Genomic DNA, 23,906 nt, shown 5'->3' on the forward strand with positions numbered 1-23,906 from the left:
GAGGCAGAGCTACAGCAACAGAGCACGCCCCTTCACCGCCAAATCGAAAAGTTAACTGTAAGAAAACTGCATTAGGAACATAAATATAGAATCGTTATGCTGTACACCTGGAACTGTCAACTAGGCCAGCGGGACAAACGCAGGCTCACAGTGGTCAGTACGTGAAACAGTTTGTTTCTGCACTGTTACTTATTAACCACTATGTAATTTTCCCGACGAACAACTGTAAACCCATCTTGGCCAACCCTGTGTGTCCACGCACCAATAAAGCAGTGCCCCACTGGGAAACAGCCCTGACCCTTCCGATGACACACCTGGAGTGACAAGGAGCAGCAAGCAATCTGCACGCAGCCTCGCCATCAGCGAGGCCCCTCCCGGTCCTTCGACTCCACGCCTGTATCTTGAACGATCAGTTCAAGGGATGAAACAAGACTACAGCTTCTACACCACAGGTGGTGAACACAAGGCCCACGGCTGAATCCAGCCTGGCTCCTTGTTTCTGCCTGGCAGCCAGGCCGAGCTCTCACTTAACTGTTAGGGAGCAGCTACATTACAGTCCTAAAACTACATCTGGCCCATGGGGGGGAAACCTTGAGGCTGATGTGGCCCCCGCTGGAGATGACTCTGACACCCCTGGTCGAGGTCACAGCACGTGAGGCAGCCGAGGCAGAAAGTCTCAAACACGGCTGGGACTCACACACGCTGGCTGGTTTCACACATGCTGGAAGTGCAAACATTTAGAAATAAAAATCTGTTTTTAAAAAGTTAACACAAAGTAGTTCAAAAACTTTTTTTTAAATAAAGATTTTATTTATTTATCTTTAGAGAGGAAGGGAAGGAGAGAAACATCAATGTGTGGCTGCCTCTCATGAGTCCCCTGCCGGGAACTGGCCTGCAACCCAGGCATGTGCCCTGACTGGGAACTGAACCACGATCATGTGGCTCACAGGCCCACGCTCAATCCACTGAGCTATGCCAGCCAGGGCTCAAAAACTTTTAAAAATGAATATATGGTGTCCTGGCTGGTGTAGCTCAGTGGATTTGAGCACTGGTCTGCAAATCTAAGGGTCACCAGTTCGATCCCCAGTCAGGGCACATGCCTGGGTGGAGTGCTGGGTCCCCAGTAGATAGTACTCGAGAGGCAACCACACACTGCTATTTCTCTTCCTCTCCCTCCCTTCCCCTCTAAAAATAAACACTTTAAAAAATAAAAACAAAATACTAAAAAATACCGTACAAATTTAAAAGTCCATGGAAGATACTGCCTTTGTTAGCATCAGGGAGCAAACCAACCACTATTCTATTTTTTTGCTGTATTTGAATAGGGAGGGGGTCTTAATGAATAATTAAAATGCAGAATTTCAGGCATTTTGAATGTCAATAAACACCCTAAGCAAACAGTTATTGACAGAAAGCTGTCACACAGGTAAAAATTCCCTTAATTCTCAAAGTTAGCAAGTTTCAGAGTCACGTGAACCCAACTTTTTGGCCAGAACGCCAACAGAACGTGAGAGCAAACCGCCAGAGCCGCGGTGGGTCAGAGGTAGGTCCCCAGCCGGAGCTTCTGGTTCCAGAAAGCAGGACTGAACGCCTCCCTGAGGGGCCGGACTCACACAGGGAGGGCACCCCCCACACAACGCACCCACACAAGCACAGTGTTCTTTGAAATTTAAAGAAAAAATTTATTGAAGATCTGAAAAACAATTCCTAAAAGATTCGCTTTTCCAGAAAACTGTAGCTACACAAGGCATTGCGTCTATCATGTTAAAACGTGCATTAGACACAAATACAAAACCATGAACAAGCCACCACTCCTCCAGTCTGAGCGGAGATAAAATGCCTAAGGAACAACGTGGGTGACTTGCGAAGGACAAGCTCTTTACTGTAAGCACCAATAAAAAATAAAAGGAGCACAAATGGGTGAGTGTGATCGGTTATATACACTGAATCGAACCTTTGGCACTAGACCGGAGCGTCTGTCGTAGAGCATCAACACGTATTACAAAAGTGCGCAGTGTCAAAGGAAGAGGACCACCAGCATTCAAAGCAGCTTTGTCAACTAGGCAATAGAACACTCTACAGTATGTCTCTCCGCTGTCCATCAATACACTGGTAGCAACTTTAAAATGATAAAAAAAGGAAAGAAAAAAGGAGCTGTAACCCCTTTTATTTTCTCTGTTTAAGATCAAACAGGAAACAAACATCCAGTCAGTTACACACTAACATTTCCCAAGTACGGCGTGTGTACAAGAGGACTAAGAACAGGGACGTGTCACGGAGACCAGGCCGGGGCAGGCGGGCGCCTCACACAGCTTTCCGGTGGTACTCAGGAGGCGCCACTTCGTAATCGCTGGCGCTGAACAGAGTTGCAGAATTCTTTGCCAGGTACCTGAAAATGAAATGCTATTCGTTACAAAGAAAAACAAACATGTATTGATCCAGATCTCTTCTCACTCACTATGTGCACGAGCCATACAAAACACCTCCTGACACACGCTGTGCTGAAACAATCACATCTCAGGGGGCGGGTCACACCCCAGGTCACATGCGTAAGGGGGTCAAGCGCACAATGACTCCTCTCACTTCATACCAGGAGTGACAGTCACGTTCAGAACACCAACCTGAGAGCTTCAACTGTCCTCTTTTAGGAAACAGGTGGCACTGGTGTTTTCTTTCAGTCTTTAAAACTCAATTACGTTAAATATACTCAGAAACTACTAAATATATTCCAAAATTGACAAACTGGAAGAGGACACCATAAAAATCAAAGCAACCAGAAATGTCCAAGAGTAGGGCCACTTCATGTCGTAAAGAAATTGAGGTAAATTTGTCACCGGTAAAGAATAAAACCTGTGTAGATTCCCAGGCTCATGCTGCAATTTCAAATGTTATAAAATATAGGGTTATTTTAAGAAACCTCAATTATAGAAATCTGTAAAGCAGAAATGGGAAACTCTGCCCTTTCCTCCCAGGACTATGCCCGAGAACTGACCCCTGTTAAGTATGAGCCCCACTTCTCATCTTTCCCAAACACTGAAAACACTTCTCTGCATGTGAGTTTATTGACACACACTCTCCATCACTACCTGCCTGGAAATCTCTGCATTTCAGCAGGATGAATCTCCAGAAGCCCAACGCTCCAGTGGAACTGTAAGGGCACTGACAAAATCCTCCCGCAAACCCTGTGGGAGATGGTAGAGCCCCTCCCCGCTGGCCAGCCCGATAGGAGGCACTCTGTCGCGATGCTGACCATTTCTGTGTTGCCACGCCACCGGATCCCCAGTGCCCTACCCGTCACCGCTTTGCTCACACCCTCCTTACTGCAAGACCTCTTCTTTGGGTATCAAAGGTACTGGGTTCTTTATTGTACACGTACCATTCAGTCCATCATCACATGGAATTTTAAGTATCTGTAGCCAAGTTGTAGCCAGGTGGCTCAGTTGGCTGGAGCATTGTCTCATGCTCCAAAATGCTGCAGGTTTGATACCCAGCCAGAACATAATACAAGACTCAACCAATGAATTCATAAGGAAGTAGAACAAACCTCTCTCCCCCAAATCAATAAATAGTTAAAAAATATATTTACAGTCGAATTTACCAATCATTTTCTTTATGTGAGTTTAATTTTAAAAAAGGCTGTTCTCACTACAAAAACCGTAAAAATATTCCTCTCCATTTCCCTTCATGATCTTAACAGCTTTTAGTTTTAAACTCGATTCCTCTACAATTTTGGTGCACGGCACAAGTGTGCATCCAGCTGTTTCCTTCTGAAGACGAGCCAACGTTCCACTTCCCAGGGCCTGCATCGCTCTCCATTGCCAATAAGCCAACGCGCGTGAGGCACTGCACTTGCTCCACTAACACACCTACTCCTGCACCAACACCAGGACTGACTTCAGTTTTATGTTTAATACCTAGTGCCAATCTATCAGAGTAATTTTTAGCATACTGTATTAATGAATGTTTTTGATTTCAAGCATACCCTCCGACTTACTTGAGGAAATCATGAAGATAATTCAGTAATAAAGCAAGGCTCTTCTCATCCAGAGGTGTGTAGGCCAGCATTGCTCCAATCCGCACTGGACAGACAAGACAGAGCAGACTACATCACACCCAAGGCGGCTCTAGAGACATACCTACTTATACTATGTGAGCAGATGCCACGGTCACCAAGTCCTTCCAACTGCATGACTTTAGAATCTGGACTTTTATCTCTGGCTGGTGTGGCTCAGTGGATTGAGCACCAGCCTGCAAACAGAAACTCTGCTGGTTCAACTCCCAGTCTGGACACGTGCCTAGACTGCAGGCCAGGTCCCCAGCTGGGGGCACACAAGAGGCAAGCAATTGATGTACCTCTCACACATCCATGTTTCTCTCCTCTCTCTCCCTCCCTTTCCCTCTAAAACTAAATAAAGTCTTTAAAAAAACCCCCACAAAACTGGACTTTTAAAAAAACTTTAATATTTATCAGTTTTAGATTAAAATTCAAATTGGAACCTTTTAGAATGTAATTTTATGTGACCCCATGATATCAGTGAGGGAAGATAAAAATATTAAAGGCCCCAAGGAAAAAAGTAAAGTAGTGTTTTCTAAATGACATGTGTTACCGAACAATCGCAGTAGATGCGGCGCCCCGTACACCTGGGACATGGGCGCGTCCGGGTGGTCCGCAAGGATCTCGGCGTACTGCGGCCGCTCGAACTTGTAGAGCAGCTGAGTGCCCAGCATCACATTGAAGTACTCCTTTATCCCGGCCACCACCTCGTTGACGGCGTACTCCCTGGGGCAGGAGCAGAAACAGTTTACTTCCAAAAAAGGTCACCGAAAAGAGTGCAGAGATGCGGATTAATTCAACCAACAGGAGCATAAGGGATTAAGTTCGAGGCTGAACATAAACCTTTGCTGAACAGGTTTCTTAAAAAAGGGATTTAACAAGACCCCAAAAAACCAATTCCAGAAATAAACCAATGCTGAAGCAAACGATAGCCCTGGGGCTAAAAGTAGTTTTTACATTTTAAAAGAACTGCTTCTTAAATAGTGTGTGTGTGTGTCTGTGTATATATATATATATATATATATATATATATATACAGACACAGACACACACACGTATATATATATACATATACATATATAAGCTTTGATTTTATCTACATAATGTATTATCTGTCCCTGTAAGAAAAAGTTTGCCAGCCAAATAAATCTGTGTCAAACATTAAAATTCTATTTTGATAGTGTTTTATGATATTGTTTAAAAGTAGGTATGTTTCAATAATTTATTTGAAAATAATATTTGAGAGAAAATGTTTTTAAATATACTTCAGCCCTGGCTGGTGTGCCTCAGTGGATTAAGTGCCAGCCTGCAAAATGAAAGGTTGAGAGTTCGATTCCCAGTCGGGGCACACGCCTGGGTTGTGGGCCAAGTCCCCAGTAGGTGGCACACAAGAGGCAATAGCACACTAATCTTTCTCTCCCCCTCTTCCCTTCTCTCTAAAAATAAACAAAATCTTTATAAACTAACTAAATAAATAATTGTACTGCAAACATGTATATGCCTACTTATTATCTGTGTTTCCTCGAGATTTCTTGTAATTTGCATAATCCTCCAGAATGGAATCCACGTTCTTCTTGGCAGGAAGATAAAAGAGCTATAAAAATAAAAATGCACATGAATACTAGTATTCTCTTTAAAAAAAAAAAAATCTGGTAAAGTTTTAATACTTTAATGTAATTTTTCTAGAGCTGTAATGATAAAAGATCACTCATTACTATTACAAAAAAGAAAAACCACGTTCAGCACTTGAAATGTCTAACGTGGCCAAGAAACTGAAATTTTAACTTTACATAATTTCAATTAAGCAGCCACAGATGGCTACTGACTGCTGTGCCGGACAGCACAGGTGTGAACACTGCTGACCTACTGCACACACAACGCCACCGCTGCGTGTGGCACACACCACGCCCACGCGTGCCTCCATGTTACCAGCCACCCACTGCACGCACCCTGTGCATGGCACCCCATCTGAAGCACTGACACTTGCTCTCCATCCTCGTGTCAGGTATGACGTAGGTGCCATCACACCACCACGTGTTCGCTAAACCCCAAAACCCGAGTAGCTCGCCCCCCACTCCCACTGTAAACGGCAGAGCCAAGCTTCCAGCCTCAGCAGCTCAGCCAAACCCAAACCAGGCTCCGCACCGAGCCCATGTCTGCATAGGACTGACGTCTCTCAGTCTCACAAACCTCAAGCAGTCCTTGCCCTTCCACTTTCTCGTCAGAAACAGGCTCACGTGTCCTATGAGTGCCTCATTCTGGCGTCTGATGACCGCCTACACGGTGCTACACATGTACCTCACGATGTCCCCGTGTCCTGTACATCAGTGGGGTGTCCCACCTGCGGTGCTCGGGCCACACGCAGGCCAGGATGACTATGAATGCAGCCTGACACAAAACCATAAATTTACTTAAATCATTACAATATGTTTTTGTAATTACATGTCATGATGTATTTAATGTGTGTCCCAAGACAACTCTTCTTCCATTGTGGCCCAGAGATGCCAAAAGGCTGGACACCCCTGGTGAGGCTGAGGAACTCGACCGGGCTGCAGCCTTGCTGGAGCCCATGAACACCCAGCAGGCGGCACTGGGTGCTTCCTGTCACACTCCAGTAGTAGGGACACGTGTGAGGATGTCCCATTTTTTAGTAACAGTGAGACAGGAAATACATGCTTATCTTTACCAACTTTCAGAATAATGATTCCTGTTCTAGCAACCTCCAAAAACGAGTTATTTCCACCTTTAAAAAAAATCATTATAAACCTGTATGCATGTACTTTGTTTTATTCTTTTCCGAGTCACTCCTTCTGATGATCGAATTGCCTGTCAGTCTCTGCAGTGAAGCCCCCATTAGCCGCACCCCCTTCAGTATTCTACCGCATACGGCTTTCTCCTTTTGAGGGTTTTTCCCAAACTGGAAGGAATGCACACAGACCGTCACCAGCACCGCTCTCCGGGTACCTGCTTCTGCCGGGTAATGAGGTCCCAGTCGTCCACCAGCCACGGTTTCAGTTCCTCAGGGATCTTTACTTTGACTTCAACTCTGTTCATGAATGTTTCCTCCTGCACGGGAAAATAAAGAGTACTTAAAGATGTCTTTTCTTGCTGAACTAGCTACTCTAAAAGACAGGGCTCTTCCTGCCCTTTAGAGGCCCTGGGTATAAATTCTCTGAAATGCAGACAGGCGGCCAGATTATCATCCCACAAAACAGAAATGAAAAGACCATGAAGCCAGCTGCTGGGAAACAGGAAACTCATCAGTGCTATTCAGGGCTGTTTTGTGTGAAGGCAAAAATTCCTTAGCAAATTTCATTTTCTTCTGTAAATGAGCACTGCTTTAGTTTCTGTTGTGCTTTTAGTATTTTCATATTTACTGTTGACATTCAGTGACCATCCCAAACACATCAAGTTACATCTTTAATATGCACAAAATTAAATGTACTGACTACTAATGAAATCTTCATTAGCCATTCAAAGGTGCCTGATTTCAGAACACACCACTTTGTAAGGACACCACTGCTTTATAACCCAAGCATCAAAAATGTAAAATGTCAGTTTAAAACTGTAACCCTGCTTTCAGGGTTGTAATTCCTAACTTTGGAAGCTATAAATATAATAAATCAGAAGAAGACTTTTCATCATATAGTAAGACTTCGACTCTGCTATTAATCCTCCACAGCATCGAATAGGTTTTCATAGTATGTTTATGGGTTTACTAGTCATCCCGGGACACACTAATGTGAACTAACATGTCTACAAAGTAAGCACTGTCAGTCAACACATTCTGACTTTAAAAGTACAACACAACCAATGTGACCAGAGACTAACTGATGTCAAGTTCCTCTGACATCTTGGCAACCTTCTAACAAAACAACGGTAAACACCTGAGGCTCTCCTACACGGTTCAACACCAAAGAAACACGTGCTCATGTGCGTCTGGTACACGAGCAGACACGTAATGACAAACTGGGGTCAGGGGCAGGGGGGGGGTCAAGCAAGGACACACAACGACAGTCACAAGTCATGTATCTGTGTGTACATCTAACTTGTATGTGCATTTGTGTACATTTATACACACGTCTCCTGTATTAAAAGAAAAAGTGAACACTTCCATTGCAGTAGTTCACCACATCAGCAAAGGTCGGGAGACCCACAGTTCTGACCACTTTAATGTGCTACGACATGAGTGAGACGGAAACTTCTAACACGCTGTTTACACTGAAGGAAAAACTCACATTTTCAACAGTGGGATCCACTCGAGCTCTCTTCTTGCGAGGAGGCTGAGGGGTCTCACTGGTGCTGCCGCCGTCTCCATTTCCAGGTGCTACAAAAATTTGAGGGTGAGGGAAAGATTCTAACTTACTAAATGAGAAATTCTTAAGAAAAATAATCTCTCATGACACACCCTTCCTTTTGTTTGTCCATGACATAGGTGTTACTGAGTCTGTTACAGAATCATATTCCAACCAAAATTTTCAGTTTTTATGAACTCTACATAATAAAGCAAAATTTAGCATTGCCATCTTACATTTCTGAAAAAAGTGATCTTCAGGGTTAGTCACTAAAAATGAAGAATATCAAAATAAATAAATGCTCCCAGGTTTCCCCATGATTAAAAAATATATATCAGTTAGGTTTGTACCACTATGTACTTATAATAATGATGTGATTCATTTATTGAGACCATCAATAAACACTGGCTTACTCTAAAAGCCTCATAAGTCAATGCAAAATTTTAAGTCAATGCTAAATTCAGCATTATATATGTAAAATAATTTTAACAAAACTAAGATGCTTACTTTTCTGTTTGTTCTTTTTTGTTTTCCTGAAAAGGGGAGAAAAAGGAGAAAAATAAATAATTACTGCTAGTAAAACTGCCTCTGTTACAATTTCCTTTTATCGCAGATACATTCCTAGAGAAATGAGGCCTTGAATGATAAAAATCAGCCAATTAATAGTTTCCTGCTCAGACACAAGATTTTTATTGATAGCTATTTAAATTCACACCTCCCTCCACATAACATAAAAATCAACCAAGAATATGTCTAGAGTCTTCCGTCCAAAGTTGTATTATGAAGTTGTAAGGTTACTATAGTATGTAAGTCACACATACAGTTTATAAAGATTTATACTAGTTCCACCAAAGATAAGAGTTCCAATTAAAATATTTTCCCAAATTACTTTAGTACCAGCATAATCTGACTGGATTTCTACGTTTGAAGACCTACCTGTTCAGTATTCAACAACTCTCACTGATCCAAATTCTGATTCTCTCAACACCAAATACTCACATCACTCACACGCACAAGATGGCCTCTCCTGTCATCTCTAGTAGCAACTTATGTCCATTTATATGCTGCCAGCAATAAATTACTAATTTTTATTTGACTCACAGACTTCAGATTTGCAAACCCCATGATGATGAATTACATCTAAGTATTCTTACTTTTCTACAACTTTAAATGATGTGTATAAATGTTTATAACTTAAGTCTGATTACACACACAAAAACCTGGCCATCTGAGAGTGTACAGCACTGGTTTCAGAGTAAACATGCACATGTCAACACTGGGAACCAAGGGAAACAAAGAACATTAACACACATGCCTTGTCTACTCACCCACAGCACAAAATTAAAGAAACATCGAGAGCTGATTCCAACTCTACAGAGAAGACGTGCACACACTATATACTTCAGCGAGCCCCAGTAGTAAGGACGCCTAGACCTTCGTCTTCCAGCCCTTTCACTTGTACTCATGAAATCTGCAGGCTAGTGGCTCGCAATGTGCAACAGTACTTCACACAAGCTGCTGGTGTTGTTTGTATTCCTGTTTCTAAACCCTACGGCTAAATATTACAGTCAAATTATAAGCTCTGAGAATCAATTTTCTCTAAAGAACTGAAGCCCTAAGTCATAAAGAAAAATCATTTACTAAATGATTAACAAACAAAAACAGGTGAAGTGCTAACAAAATTCACATGTATTCATCACTGTTCTTTTAGAAAGAATAAGCCCCCAAGCTGAAGGACCTAGAGGTCAACAAAGTAAAGGCAGGCCCGGGATCTCCGAGCTCGGCGGACCCTGACCAACAGGAGGGGCAGGTTAGAGGCGCCAACCCCTCAGCACAGTCGAACACCCTCAGAGAACTTGTGGCCCCCAGAACTTAACTCTAGTCACCTCTCGGTTTCAGAGGGGGCTGGTTCCAGGCCCTGCCCCCAGATACCAAACGTCAGCACGCTCACATCCCTTTCATCTTTTAGTTTCTTCCTTCTGATCCATGAACAAGGAGCACATGACCAGTGATCATTAACACTACCTGGCCGTAAATAAAAATGCTCAAATGGTAAGATTTAAAACAATCTTTGAATACCTTCTTTTTTTCTTCTCTAAGTTACTATCCCTACGCTGGCATTAAAGCACAAACGCCGCAGACGTGCACCAGTGTGCGAATGCACAGGGCTTCCGCACCTCAGCTTCCCACCCAGACGATCTGATTGTAAGAAGAGTAAGAAATGACTTTCCTTTTCTATTGGGGGGCGGGGCCGCGGATTAGAAACATTAACATCTCACATATTGGCACCCTGGGTTTCAGGAGACAATTAAACTAATGTAACTTTTTTAGCACTGCTGAAAAAGCAATCTACTCCCCCTAAAACCTCAATCAAGATGTTCTGATAATTCAATCTACGTCGTCAAAAGAGAACACACTGCACAACCTTAAAAGGGCTGTAAATATACTTCATACCACTGAATGGTTCACATACTGAGAAGGTGGTGAGTGTTGATTATTTTACAGCAATTAAAGGGGGGATTAAAAAACCTGCTAAGGAAAATTACAGAATATACATTTTTCAAATACTTGACATTCTAACACTTTTCAAGCTGCAACAATGTTCCAGTTTCTGGGGTTTTTGTTTGTTTGTTTTTAAGGTTTTAGTTATTTAGAGAGGATAAGAGAAGGAGAGAAACACTGATGTGTGGTTGCCTCTCACATGCCCCCTACCGGGCACCTGGCCTGCAACCCAAGCATGTGTCCTAACTGGGAATTGAACCAGTGACCTTTCGGTTCACAAGCCAGTGCTCAACCCACTGAGTGGCACCAGCCAGGGCCCATTTTCCGCTTTCAACAAATCCTAATACAAGGTAATGGTCAATGAGTATGAATTTCACTTATAAAACAATATGCAAAAGTAAAACAAAGACAGAGTTCCTTACACTTCAACGTTTTTCTGTTGCAGACCTGCTGTCTTCTTTCCCGGGGCAGCCCCTCTCATCTTCCCCTCTGCATACTGCTCCCTTCAAAAATAATTTCAATTAAGTTATCACAAAGTAAGTACTTACATAGAAAAATAAATCCTGACAACTTGATTCCATTTTGAAATTTACATTCAAATTGAGGTCCCTAAGCCTATACACCTTCTTTTTCTTCTCAGATGTATCATTTCAATCCCCCCCCCCCCTAACCCTCCCCCCCAGCGAAGGAGAGAGAAACACTGATCAGCCCCCTCACACACACCGAGAGCAGGGACGGAGCCTACTACCCAGGCAAGTGCCCCACATGGGAGTCAAACCCTTAACCTCTCGGTTTATGGGATGACACTCCAACCAACTGAGCCACGCCAGACAGGGAGCAAGCCTATACATACTCGGATACAAACTTTTTAACAATTTAAGAAGAGTAAGGTCCATGATTTTGCTCTACCTACCAAAGTTACAATAAATGTAATGAAAGTAACTACAATGAACTGTTTCTCACATAACCGAAAATTCCATTTCTGTTTTGGAATCCAATAACCCCAATGTTTTCTCTTATTTGATCTCTTTTATCATTTCAATGTTGACACACATTTCAGCTTTGAAATCCAAACGAAGGAAACGACCCCCTACAGACCACCTACTCCTTCTCTTTACGTGCTTCAGGGATGAAGTAACAGGGATGCCCTTCTCCCGGCCCCCCCGCACCACTGCACCTGCTATAGAGCCCAGAAGAGAAGACCATGGTGGGTTTGCCAGCTACAGACATTTCCAACAGCATCCTGCTGTTCCCTGCCCACCTCTAAGGACAGACTCAAGAAAAAACACGTGCGCTCCCTGTTCTCCTGTGAAAGCATCTCTAAGTCAAAGCCATAACACAGTGGCTGACAAGTGCCAACAACCATTTTACAGGCAGGCAGCCCATGAGATTTCCACGGTTCATTCCATTTCCAAAACTTAATATTTATAGGCATTTCTTCTTACAATCTTGTTGCAAAACAAACTTACTGATTGGCTTTTTGAAGTTCTCGCTGTTTCTGCAGATTGGTGTCCACATATTTGAGTACTCTGCTTTCTGGGACCCATTCATCCCAACTGAAAAAGAAAAGTTAAAACGTCACTCAAGAATATTTTCATTTTTTATTCAAATTCTGTTCCCTGATTATTTTTAGAGATCCACGAGGCAAGACTTTGGATTTTTCTTAAATAATCTGATGAACGGGGACTATAAATCCATTATCAACTGAAGTGAGTATCTGTTCTGTACAGGAAGTCAACTTCATACTCCCAAAAGCAGCATTCAAACTCTGAACTGTCAGGGTCCAAACACAAATCATCCCAATCATTTTTCAAAAGAGCAGGAGAGCCCAGGCTGGTGTGGCTCAGTTGACTGAAGTACCACCCTACAAAGCGAAAGGTCATTGGTTCAAATCCCAATCAGAGCACAATGCCTGGGTTGCTGCTGGTTCAGTCCCTGGTCAGGACAAGTACCAAAGGCAACTGATTGATGTTTCTCTGTCACACTGATGTTTCTCTCCCTCTCTTCCCCTCTCTGAGTCAAGTTTGAAAAAACAGCAGAAGAGTCCCTCAACAATTATCCTTATAGAATAAAATCACCTTAAATTTTTTTAATTTCAAAAAAAGCAGCACAGGAGACCATAATGAGCTGACTTTTGAAGAACTAAAACTGATTACTTAGCTATGTGTAATTAGCAGAGTCACAGAGCTCTCTGTGCCCTGGCTATATCACCTGTGAAATGGGGAATAGTACCAATGCCACTGGACTGTTATGTAACCCACGTAAAACCCTTCAGAATGTGACACAAAAAACACTCGAGGCATGTCAGAAACACGAGGTGGTCCACAATGCTCACATCCTGTCTAGACAGACTCAGCTATGTCTGCAGATCGAAGTATCACAACAGCTGTTCAGACTACACCATCCTTAACCCTCACCAACTTCCATGCATAACCGGAAAGATGGCTTGCTGAACAACCAAAGCACCCACTCTCTTAAAATAGGTAACTGCTAAGGCACTGTGGCACTTAGAAAAGCACCTTAAAAACACGGTTTCTGATGTTTTCCAGAGGGGAAAACGAAATAAGGCATCTCTCAGGGAACGCTTCCCTTCCCGTGCCAGGGCCTCTTTCCTCCTGCTGACGGAGCTCCTCTAGGGACACGATGAGACGTGCCCGTAATTTCCCACCTTCGACCTCTTACATATGACAGCCGAAAGGTGAATCAAATAAAAAGTAATCCTCGTAATGATTTCCTAGAGAAAACTTTAAAACATGCATTTACCTAGAGGTCAGGAGGGGGTGGTGTACTGAGGGAGCTCCTTCAGGAACAGGAAAAAGGGCTACAATATCCTCACGTGTCTTCAAAGCTTTTTCAGAGCGCCTGGGCCTCACAGCACTTCTGGTACAGACAGCACAGCACAAAGTGATCTCAGTAACCAGGTGCAGAATTGAGCTCAAGTGTTAAGATTTATTCACATATGGACTATTTCAAATGTCTGTGTCAACAAATTCCAGTAAGGCTGTAGAAAATTTAGAAACATCTTACCTATCGTGCTTTTAAAAAACTGTATGTAATATTTAAGTTTAAGAGAAATTTCAATTTTTGAGATTGGACTTTTGTTGTATAATTTCCTAAGAGTTAGGAAATTATTGTTGAACCTTTAAACCATTGTCGAAATGAGAATTTTATTTTTATTTATATATCTACTTATATCTGGTCCAATGCTCTCTCAATTCAAGGGAGCTGGTCAATTTTTCCTTACCACAAATTTCCATTTTAGAGCCTCGCAAATCCCTCCCCCAGATATAAAATGCATCTCAACAGGGACTTTGATCTAAAACCCAAACCCATTCTAGAGTTTCTTCATATGCCAGGAGCTGAAAGCCCTTGCTGCACCACAGTGACATGAAATGTCTTTTGCTCTGAGGAAAATCGCCTCTAGGGTAGTAACTACAGGCCAGACATTCAGAAATGTTTCCATGGAGATTAACTATAAGGGAATTATACGACTTTCTGAAGGTGGGTGGTAACGCACTCCGGAACCCACAGACCCACGCACTACTCAAAGGGCACAAAACGAAAACACGGCACACACCCCGGGTGTTTTTTTGAGTAACTCCTCCCCCTTTCAAAATGGGCTTATTCAGAGGCTTCCTTAAACACTAAAGATGAGTGTTTTCAAAATTACATATATTTATCTACATACCAAATAAATCATACATCTTGATATATTTATATTTCTCAATGTGGCTACAAAGATATTAATAAAGCTCTCTAATATTTAATGACTTTTCCCCAAGAAGCAAATTAATATTTACAATTAGCTGAAACAAAACAAAATCTATGTTGCCTACCATTTATCTGTCTTACTGGCCTATAATATAACAACAGAAAAAATATCATTAATTTATTTTGAAGCACTGAAATAAGAAACTAAGAATGTGGTTTTTCACAATTTTGTATAAACTACAAATGCCACTTAAAACCCAATAAAATTAGGCCCTGGCTGGTGTAGCTCAGTGGATTGAGCACGGGCCTGCGAACCAGACAATCCCGGTTCGATTCCCAGTCAGGGCACATGCCAGGGTTGCAGGCTGGTTCCCTGCAGGCCGGTTCCCTGCAGGCCGGTTCCCTGCAGGCCAGTTCCCAGCAGGGGACGCACTAAAGGCAACCATACATTGATGTTTCTCTCCCTCTCTCCTTCCCTTCCCCTCTAAAGATAAATAAATAAAATCTTAAAAAAAAAAAAAAAAAAAAACAATAAAATTACACATCATGTAATTTTATGCAAAATATCCATAACACACAGAAGAGTTAAGCCCAAAAGCTATGTTCACAGCTGGAAGTACTGCGTCACTAGCATTACCTACCTATCATATTAGAAATACTTCGACTGTCACTAACTGGGGGGAAAAAATCCCTAGGTTGTCAGAACATGCTTTTAACACATTTAGATTTCTATCTTTGTACAACTATACTAATGAAAGAAATGTTAAGGGTCTGGTATTTCTTTTTAGCCGAAAGTGTTAGTTTGTGAAAACTTTTTTCTCAGACTGGACGGAAGCGTGTGAAGCAAGCCCAGTCAGTGGTCGCCCTGAAGAACCCACCCCGAAGCAGCGCGCCTCAACGCCGCCGGCCTCGGGCTCTGCTCCAGGGACACGGAGCAGCAAAAACAATCCTGAGGAACTACACTCTTTCTGGCGGTGCAATCTCTGAAGGATAAAACACCATTACTAAAAGTAATACCTGTCGCCGAAAACAGAACCCCACTGGCCAGACTCGCTAACAGTGTCTGGTCCGTGCCTCACCCACAGCCGGTGTGCACCACGGCCTCAGAAAACGGTCTCACTCTCCAGAGTGGAAAGCTAAGTTTTGTAATTAAATCCCCATTATCTATATAAAACCATACTAAGGTAAAACCGAATCACATGAAACCACTTTCTCTAACATTAAATTATGTTCCCAAAGTTCAGAACATAAGCTGGTCATTACCTCCAAATCAGGTCTTTACCTTTTTCCCTCTTCTATGTAGAAAAATCCAACTAGTGCCCTGGCCAGTGGTCTCAGTTGGTTAGAGTGTCATCCCGTAAACCAAAAGGTCTCAGGTTCGACTCCCGATCAGGGCACATGCCTATGTGGTGAGTTCAGTCCCCAGTCAAGGTGTGTAGGAGAGGCAACCAAACCAGTCGACGTTTCTCTCCCTCTCTCTCACCCTCCCTTCCGCTCTCCCTGAAGTCAGTGGGCATGTCCTCAGGAAAGGATTAAAAAAAAAAAAAAAAAAAGATACTGTATAAAAAATAAATTAAAAAAAAATACAACTAGCTCTGAGTGTAACTGCATGGCATAATATACGTAGTTAATGTGTTTGTGCTAAGGCCAAAAAAATAAATAAATAAAAGAAGAAGAAGAAGAAACAGGAGCACGCTAATGGTTACAGACACTAGGCTAGGGCACGGAAACACTGCACAGACGTCCCGAAGGGAGCAGCCCCACCGCACTTAGAGGGCCCACCCTTGCTACAAACACCCAATGTTACAGCTGCACGGCAAACAGGAGGCACTTTTGTGCCGGTCTATGACACAACTTACTTTGTCAGTTATAAAACAAGATTGCTTTTAAAGATCGAATACTCACTTTTTATTCCAGCCACTGTAATGTATAAAGTATTTCACTTGTTTGTCCTTTATGGCCACCTTTACACACTGAAATAAAAAAGAGAGATTTTCACTTAAAAATATTAAGACAGAAGAGAGACTACCTGAGTGATTTTGAACTATCCAATCTTTCAAAGACACTTTCTACACTTAAACTCTTTGGTGGCCAAAATGATCCTCCAAAGAGGTGACTCTCCCCAAGAACATTATTTAAACTTTTGTAAGTACTATGAGTTATAAAACTGTCGGATTGTCACAATTTGTTGGAGTCGGTCCAACAAGTCAGAGAACAATAAGCACGATGGGGCACCGTCCACCTGAAAGCAACAGGCTGGAAAGGCCATCCAAGCAGAGGGAATGCGTGCTGCTTCGTGCTTTCTCAAAGTCTGACTAGTCAGAAGCTATAATTTCAGACACAAATTCAGCCAAAGAAAAATATTTACAACATATCTGAAAGTTTTATTAGCTATGAAAGGCAATAAACTGTTTTGCTGCAGAGTATCAGCAACTAACAAAGGGACAAATTAAAAACCTTTTCTGTTCTTAACAGCAGCCAAACAAATCAGTATGGGTAGATGAGGTCATAGGCCATGGTAAGTGGTAACTATCGTTTTAGATTCTGAAGTCTTTAACAAGAGAACCACAAAAATGTAAGCTATTCCAACAGCCATTTAAGATTTGCTCACTAGAGTGTTTCTGCTGCCAGGAGAAAACCCTGCCAGCTTAGTAGTCTGCTGGAAGCAGACACAACAGAAATAGCATCTGGGGATACAAATGACCAGCAGAGCTCACGACGTACTTATGAGCTGCGTTAGCACTACAGCCCTGAGATGTGTGCACACACGGGAAGTTCCTGGCCATCTCCACGAACCCAAAGTCAGTCATTTCAGAGCTTTAAAAACATACATCCATGTTCACAGAACAAGTAAAAGTAGTGAAAAAGGTTATTATTTATTCACACTATACGACACTTCACCATTTTAAGACTACTTTCACAGACACAAACTATTCACCAAGAAAGTACGTAAAAACTGTCTTTAAGTATTATCGTTTTGTACAGATTTTGTTAAAAAACTGTAACTATTAAAAATAGTCACATCCTAGTATTTGTCCTAAAAATTTTAACAGAAAGAAAATACTAGCCCTGGCTAATGTAGCACGAGCCTACAAACCAAAGGATTGCAGTTCGATTCCCAGTCAGGGCACATGCCTGGGTTGCAGGCCAGTTCCCAGCAGGGGACACAGAGGCAACCATACATTGATATTTACCTCCTTCTCTTCCCCTCTAAAGATAAATAAATAAAATCTAAAAAAAAAAAAAAAACACCTAGAAACAATTTTGAGTTTGGAAGGCATCATCCCATTTACCTTTGGCTAAATATAAAATCTGTTTTTTATGACCTGAGCACACACCCAGAGAGGAAAGGGAGTCCCCAGTAACCAAACTCTACCAAATAAACCAACAAATAAAAGTTATAATATACTCATTTTTAAAAAGATTTTACTTATTTATCTTTAGAGGGGAAGGGGAGGAGAGAGGGAGAGAAATACAAATGTATGGTTGCCTGTCATGTGTCCCCTGCCAGGAACTGGCCTGCAACCCAGGCATGTGCCCCGATTGGGAATCGAACTGAGATCCTCTGGTTCGCAGGCCTGCACTCAATCCACTGAGCTACACCAGCCAGGGCCATATACTCATTTTTAATAGTAGCCTTTACCTTCAACATAATCAGCTCGGCACTTTACTCAGCATACTGCTATTGCACGTAAAATTGACTTTGGTAGTGTTTTCTCACAAGTCATTCATTACACAATGCAACTGCTCCCATCAATAATCAGTCTATCTTTTCCCCTCACGTGCTCCTTCTAACTACTGGAGGAGAGGAGCCAGATGAATGCCAAGTCAAGAACGCTGTATCTGATCCACTACACAGGCGTAAACCTCCCAGTAAGAGAAGGCGAGGAACCCCACATACCCATGAAAAGGTAATTTACAAAGTCAGATCTAACCAGCAGTTTCAGGTGACTTCCCAAAGAAAACGGTTTCATACCTTTGCTTCGTAAAGAAGAGGCCCGTGGAAGCACAGCACTCGCTCTCCTGCAAAAGTGACAAAGGTACAGGTTAGATGCAAAGTTCCTTTGCACAGAAGGCTCACACCTTGAGGGCCATCACACGAGTCTGGTGGCACTTCTCACAGGAAGGTGGGGAAGGCCACATGTGGATGGACACTTCAGACCAGACTTCAACAGTGCCCTACAGTAAAACATCTTAGTGCCTCATGAACAAGAGAAATAATCGATTATAATGTCAAACCACTTAGATCATTAAACCGTCTACTACCTGCTAAGCAATTACAAGGTACTGTCTACCTATTGGCAGGGATGATGATGTTTTTCAGTGCACATCTGCAAAAACAGTGTTAAAGCTGTGTCCCAAGTTTAGAAGCCTATGTTCTATCTATAGTTCTGCTTCCAACTCTTTCTCCTCATTAAACTAACATAATGTATACATTAAAATTTCAATGTGCATTCAGAAATAGCTGAACTTTTTAAAAAATTACTGCTGCTGTGAAAACACAGTTTTCAAAACTGACAACTTTTAGTGGAGGGCATTGATATGTAAGCACAGTTTTGTACAATCCCCTGGATTTCATTTTAAAAGCGACCAATGAACTGCTGTGCAGGTAACGGGGCAGAGACACCAAAGGGAAAGAACTGGTACAACAGCAGAGACACATGCTAAAGTGACATTCCTGCTCATATATGAACAGTGCTCAACCCTGGAGCACAGCAGAAACATATAAAGGTAAAAGTGCAAATCACACAGATCACAGAATGCCTTACATGTCATGTTATGAAATCTGGACTTCACTCTGTAGAGAAAGATTCCCAAACCTGACCAAGAATGTCCAGGAGCAATTTTTAACACCCCAGATTTTAAGCCCCACCAGAGAACTGCATTAGAATCACTTCAAGTAGACCCAGAAACTTGATCATCCGATCAGTGTCCTTCCTGAGGAACCACTGTCAGAAGGTACCGGCCTATGTAGGGCTTGGGAGACTGAGATTAGGGAGACCAGTTGTTTCTATCAACAACAAGGAGTGGGCTAACAAGGCCTAAACCAAATGTAAAAAGCAGCTAAGCAAAAGTACAAAGTGTTCAGAATGGCTTCTGGGAGCATTAGGCAGAACAGGAAACGAAGGGGGGGGCTCAGATCCATCTTGGAACACATTGGTGATTACAGCACATAAAACGGAGTCATCTCAGAAGCAGCCGACTACCCATCTGGAGGCAAGAGAGACCTGGGCTGGAGCCAGAGCTGAATGCTATGGGCAGGGAGACCCTGGGCACACAAACACGGTACAGAGCTGATGAACAGCAGCACCAAGGGTCAGACCCACGTCTTATTTCTCTCCAGGCAAACTTTAAAGGCACCCTGAAATAGTGTCCCTCCTTTTGGCTGCTGCTGCTGCAGACTACTGCAAGGAGAAGGGGCCCTCCTTTCTAGCTGCATGGCCCTAGCCTGCTGTTGGGAAAAGGGCTAACAGATGCATTCCATGGCAGTGGAAAGACTAGAGATTGGGGCCAGATCAAACCATTGTTTAGATGTTTTCTTAAAAGCTTTCTCCACTCTTAGTTCTTTCTCATATGAAACTACAAAGATAATTCCGCCCAAGGCTCTCAAATCCCCCCTTACTAGGAATTTCACTCAAAGGCCAGCATCTGCCAGGCTCCCATCCTCAGCAAGGCAAAGGGCCCTCCCTCTGACAACGGACTGCAGGCCCATGTTTTCTCTGCACTAGGCTTTAACTGAATGTCAAAGGAAGGCCCAGTGCAGTGCAGAATAGTCACTGTGCTTAAAACTGCTTATATATATGTTGTACCATTACCAAATGAGAAAAACTTTCAAGTTTAAAAAATTTATGAAAATACTACTTCTGATCATTCACATTTCCACCACTACATAAACTGAATTCTTCTGAAGTGTTTTATTACAATTCTGTTAAAATATTCCTCTTTCCTTACAAGGTACTCTCTAAACACATATAAATAATTCTTATTTGTTAATGATGGTTATGCAACTCGGCTTTGCTGCAAGAGTAGAAAGCACATCTGGAAAGTGCCGGTGAGGTCAGGGACTTGCATGGCTCTAAGGAAGGGCACCTGACTCCCACTTCACCACCACAGCTACACACACCACCGCAGCTACACACTGAGGCTCCACCCACCACCTTCCCAGCTGTGATTAAAGCACTCGCTCCAATAAGCTGTCCCAAACCTCAGTGACTTTCCTCCGGTGTTGACCTGAAGGAGGGATTAACTTTTCCAGTCACCCTGACAGTCTCCAGAAGCCTACAGGCCCTTTCTAGAATGCTTTCATAAATGGGAAAACAAAGGAAACCAACTATGCTCAAATACTTATCGAAGCATTTTAAATACTACGTTTTATGACATAATACGAACTCAACTGACACAAGGAACATTTAGCTGCTGGCCCAGTAGCTACAATTCTGAAGTAATGAGGAGCACGTTCCGTCCACCACTGTAATGCTGCAGGATGCAAACATACTGCTAATAGTACTGGGGCTTTTCTTCCCAGGGGTGGGTGCTACATTCCTAACTGAAATACACGTCAGTTAGACAACAACAACAAAAAATGTCTGCAAGTTCGTCAATCTTCTGACTCTAGTTAAAGAATCCCTGCTCGAAAACACCTAGTAAAAAAAAAAATGCATCCACAGTAAGTAGTCGCTGCCTCTCGAGGTGAAAGAAAGCTACTAAGAGTCACTCGTCATCAAAAATACCGTTTAAAACAAAAGTCCCTAAATATGCCATAGCACCCTGGGTGGTGTAGCTCAGTGGATTGAGCACGGGCTTGCGACCCACAGCATCTCCGGTTTGATTCCCACTCACGGCACATGCCTGGGTTGCAGGCCATATTCCCAGTGTGGGGTGTGCTAGAGGCAACCATACACTGACGGTTCACTCCCTCCCTTCCCCATCTCTCTAAAATAAATAATTAAAATCTTTAAATAAATAAATAAATAAATAAATAAGCCATAGCTACAATGCACTTGGGTTTTGGAGGTATGTCTCTCCAAGGAATTCTAAAACACAAAATGCGAAAATCCCTACCACAAAAATTTTCTGCACCGATCTGGACTTCTACAGTAAGTAGCAGGTACACCCCTAGCAACGAAAGGAATTTTGAAGCGTTGGTTCCAGGGTTTTGCATCCATTTTAGCCGACGACCGGACCTCCCCTTTAATGCCCGGTGACGGATGCGTTCACTGTGACATTAAAGAACTGTCTCCCGCCCCAGCTGATGTGTGGCTCAGTGGATTGAGCCTGGGCTGCAAACCCAAGTGTCGCCAGTTCGATCCCCAGTCAGGGCACAAGCCTGGGTTGCGAGCCAGGTCCCCAGTGGGAACACATGAGGCAACCATACGTTGATGTTCCTCTCCCTCTCCTCCCTAACCCTAGCCCTCCCTTCCCCCTCTCAAAAAATAAATAAAAATTAAAAAAAAAAAAACTGTCTCCCACTGGGGGCCCGACTTTACCGTTGGCTAAAAGCCTTGTCCGCCAAAACCAAATGGAAGCTCGCTGAGCTTCCAAACCTCTGTTAACAAAACGTTATTACGAGGAGTCCATCGGCGGCAGCATTTAAAGGATAGCGTTGGAAACCACGGGACTTGTAAACCGAGGGCTCATAACACTGGATTCACACGGTTTACTCGTCTTTTTACGAGCGGCCGCACCGCGAGCGCACGCTCGACGGCTAGAGCACAGAGCGGTGCCCGCAGGCAGCACAAAGCCGCCGCCACCGCCCGCGAGGCTGAGATGGGCGCGGGGAGCCGCCGGCGGCCATCTTGCGGCGGCCATTTCACGCCGCGGCTCGCCCGCCGGGCCCCGCGCCCGCCCCTCCCCGACTCGGCGCCCCCACCCCCCGCTGCCGCCCCGGGCTCGCGGCGGCCTCGAGCGCTAGCGGTTGTCCTCCCGCGACAGGCCCGCGCCGCTCCCCGCTGCCCCAGCGCCGCCATGGAGCCCAGCCCTCCCACCACCGCTTGCTTGCCCGCGCCGCCGCCTCAGAACAACAAACGCTGAGGGAGGCCCGCCGCGCCCGCACCGCTCGGCCCCCGCCGCCCCAGCGCCTTCGCCGCACAAAGCGGTCTCCCGGGCCGCGCCCAGAACTGCGCCGCAATGCGCTTCTGCACAAAGGGCCGCCCGCCTGTCCGCCTCCCCGCCGTTAGCTGCCTCACCCAAAGCCCAGACTCACCCTCCTGGAATTTAGGCTTCGGGTCCTGCTTCGGCGCCATTTATAGGGATTCGCCGCCGCCTCCTCCTTCTCCCACCACCCCGACTACCGCCCCCCACTCGCCACCCCACCCAGCTCCGCGTCAGACGCCGTAGGCAGCACTAGCTCTACATCCCGGGCGCGATTTGCCGGCGTCCAAACAACTCACAGCACCGCGACTGCGCAACCGCGCCGGCCAACCGTAGACGCCCCCCCCACGCCGCGCACGCGCCCTGAGCCACGCCTCCCAGGGCACGCCGGGAACGGTAGTTCGAAGCTGCCACGGGGAGAAGGCGGGCGCCACTCTCTCAGCCCTTCTCATCCTTTCCCATCCCGTGTCCCCTGGGGTCAGTGAAAACCGGATTGACTCTAGGTGGCTTGGGGGCGCGGGAGGGAGGCGATAACGAGCGAGAAAGGCCCAGTGTACAATCCCTCAGACACTACCGTGGTGTAGCAAGAGGCGGCCTGCGAGGACAGGTCCGCGTGGGGCAGGGTTAGGCCCTGAGGCCTGGCTAAACATCTGCTCTCGCCCTGGGAGGCCACGTGGCCTGCCGACCCGCAGGCGTGAGAGCGGACCCGCGGGACCCAGGAGCGAGCTGGGCCTTTGAGACCAGAGAGCGCCCGACCTGCCACCGAAGGAGGTTTCGGAGAACCCCGCCCCACCAGCCCTGCGCGTGCAGCCTTTGTCACCCGTATCCTCCAGTTGTTACCTAAAGTACACACAGCGCGAACAGATGTCCTCACATCATTCCCCTGTTCAAAAGTCCTTGCTTTGCTCAGCGGCAGAAACAGTGTACTGAGAGAATCGCCCGGAAAGGCGGTGAATATGTGCCCCGCCGTGGCAGGGAGAATAAAAGCCTTTGGATGGAAAAAAAGAGGCCCCTTACTAACCCTGACGAGCTCTGGGCCGGCCTTGCAAACGCAGGGGCCCATAATAACCACACGGGATGGTCTGAAGGTAGAACTTTCTAGTGAAAGCGAGTCATGGCGGGTAGTCCCGTCCCGGTCAGGTGTCTTCCCTGATTCAGGTCAATTTTTACCTTTTCTCATCTATAACATGCTTCTCGGGGGGATGTCCGAGTAGAGTAATTTCTTTTTTCCATACCCCTCAGGGCACAAGCAC

At 44.5% G+C, this 23,906-nt stretch overlaps 1 protein-coding gene across 5 annotated transcripts; it reads right to left on the reverse strand.

Moving 5' to 3' along the window:
* Positions 1 to 1,658: 1,658 nt before the first annotated feature.
* MORF4L1 (mortality factor 4 like 1) lies at positions 1,659 to 22,874 on the reverse strand. Of its 5 annotated transcripts, XM_037155935.2 has the most exons (14): positions 22,766 to 22,874; positions 18,539 to 18,585; positions 16,468 to 16,535; positions 13,615 to 13,731; positions 12,321 to 12,407; positions 11,274 to 11,354; positions 8,857 to 8,882; positions 8,586 to 8,618; positions 8,293 to 8,381; positions 7,019 to 7,120; positions 5,560 to 5,648; positions 4,608 to 4,780; positions 3,995 to 4,079; positions 1,659 to 2,389 (listed from the first exon to the last, which is right to left on the reverse strand). In XM_037155935.2, exons 1-14 carry the CDS (start codon positions 22,803 to 22,805, stop codon positions 2,305 to 2,307), a joined length of 1,122 nt encoding a protein of 373 aa, XP_037011830.1. In that variant the 5' UTR covers positions 22,806 to 22,874; the 3' UTR covers positions 1,659 to 2,304. The 5 variants fall into 5 exon arrangements, with proteins under 5 accessions (XP_037011830.1, XP_037011833.1, XP_037011832.1 ...); XM_037155938.2 differs by lacking the exon at positions 13,615 to 13,731; XM_037155937.2 differs by lacking the exon at positions 8,586 to 8,618.
* Between the last annotated feature and the right edge of the window lie 1,032 nt (positions 22,875 to 23,906).

This window comes from Artibeus jamaicensis, unplaced genomic scaffold (assembly GCF_021234435.1).
Source record: "Artibeus jamaicensis isolate MK-2021 breed Jamaican fruit bat unplaced genomic scaffold, CSHL_Jam_final scaffold_612, whole genome shotgun sequence".
Taxonomy (NCBI): Eukaryota; Metazoa; Chordata; class Mammalia; order Chiroptera; family Phyllostomidae; genus Artibeus; species Artibeus jamaicensis.

Excerpts from the sequence above, each read along its gene's own strand:
- MORF4L1 (XM_037155935.2), bottom strand. The coding sequence starts at position 22,805 with ATGGCGCCGAAGCAGGACCCGAAGCCTAAATTCCAGGAGG. Across the intron at positions 13,732-16,467 it reads TACAGTGGCTGGAATAAAAA|AAGTGCTGTGAGGCCCAGGC; the intron begins GTGAGTATTCGA and ends TGTCTGTACCAG. Across the intron at positions 5,649-7,018 it reads TCATTACCCGGCAGAAGCAG|CTCTTTTATCTTCCTGCCAA; the intron begins GTACCCGGAGAG and ends TTATTTTTATAG.